The following is a 1,071-nucleotide window of genomic DNA, read 5'->3' as shown; positions in this document are numbered from 1 at the left end:
TAATATGTATAATATGCTATATTATATATACATATTTATATATAAATTGGTACATTAATGTGTATCTGTGCCCCATTGAACGACATTGTAAAAATTCATTTTGTTTCAGCTAATAATCCTTCCTCCTTGAACTATGATTACATTAAATATCTTTTCTCAAGAAACAATCTATATCTACTAAAAATTTTCATTTGCTTTCATTAAACAAATAACTTAGGCTATCTGTCTGCCTTCAATATTCTGTTGCCATGACTAAGCAGTTATTTCATGTAGTCTGAATTTCAATTTAAAGAAATCAGTTATGTGTATTTTCCAACTGTCACTGCTTTATTTTGTTTTTACCTTTTATTTTGTTTATATTGTGTGTGTGTGTGTGTGTGTGTGTGTGTGTGTGTGTGTGTGGGAGAGAGAGAGAGAAACTGACTGCATGTATGTAAGTGCACTGGACTGGCATTTACTTTAAATAGGAAAAATTTAAAGCTGTTATATCTCGTACAATGGAACGATGTAACCGTGTTGATCAACCACAAAAGAGATTGTCCTGGGAAGGATCTGGAATGAATACTGAACACAAATCTGGTAAGTAATATAATTTAAAGATTTTAAGTTCATTACTGGAGCTGGAGAGATGGCTCAGTGGTTAATAAGAGCACACATACACACACACACACACACACACAAACACACACACACGAGCATAAGCTGCTCTTGCAAAGGACCCAAGTTTAGTTCCTAGCACCCACATAGTAGCTGACAATTATCTGTAACTCCAGTTCACACACAACATAAAGAAAATCTATTTTGGTTACGCACTATAAATTTCCCTGTGTTGGGGGCTGGAGAGATGCCTCAGCGGTTAAGAACACTGACTGATCTTGCAGAAGACCCAGGTTTGAATCCCAGCACCCACATGGCAGCTAACAACTGTGTGTAACTCCAGTTCCAGGGGATCCGACAGCCTCTTCTGTCCTCCACAGGCATTGCATGGCCCGGGTGCACTTACCTACATGCAGGCAATACACACATACACATAAAATAAAAATAATAAAATTTTAAAATTTCCCTATGTTG

The 1,071-nt window shown here is 36.7% G+C and overlaps 1 protein-coding gene across 1 annotated transcript in view; it reads left to right on the top strand.

Annotated features, from left to right (window-relative positions):
* Positions 1-1,071, top strand: part of Map7d3 (MAP7 domain containing 3) — a 34,264-nt gene that overhangs the window by 10,199 nt on the left and 22,994 nt on the right. Inside the window, exon 5 of the mRNA XM_029567175.1 lies at positions 468-579. Within this exon, the coding sequence (XP_029423035.1) occupies positions 468-579 (112 nt within the window). The remainder of the gene's footprint in view (positions 1-467; positions 580-1,071) is intronic.

The sequence above is a fragment of the Nannospalax galili genome, unplaced genomic scaffold (assembly GCF_000622305.1).
Source record: "Nannospalax galili isolate Female #2095 unplaced genomic scaffold, S.galili_v1.0 scaffold901, whole genome shotgun sequence".
NCBI classification, from domain to species: domain Eukaryota; kingdom Metazoa; phylum Chordata; class Mammalia; order Rodentia; family Spalacidae; genus Nannospalax; species Nannospalax galili.
Note: the sequence above shows the minus strand (reverse complement) of the source record. Positions and strands in the feature narration are given on the sequence as shown.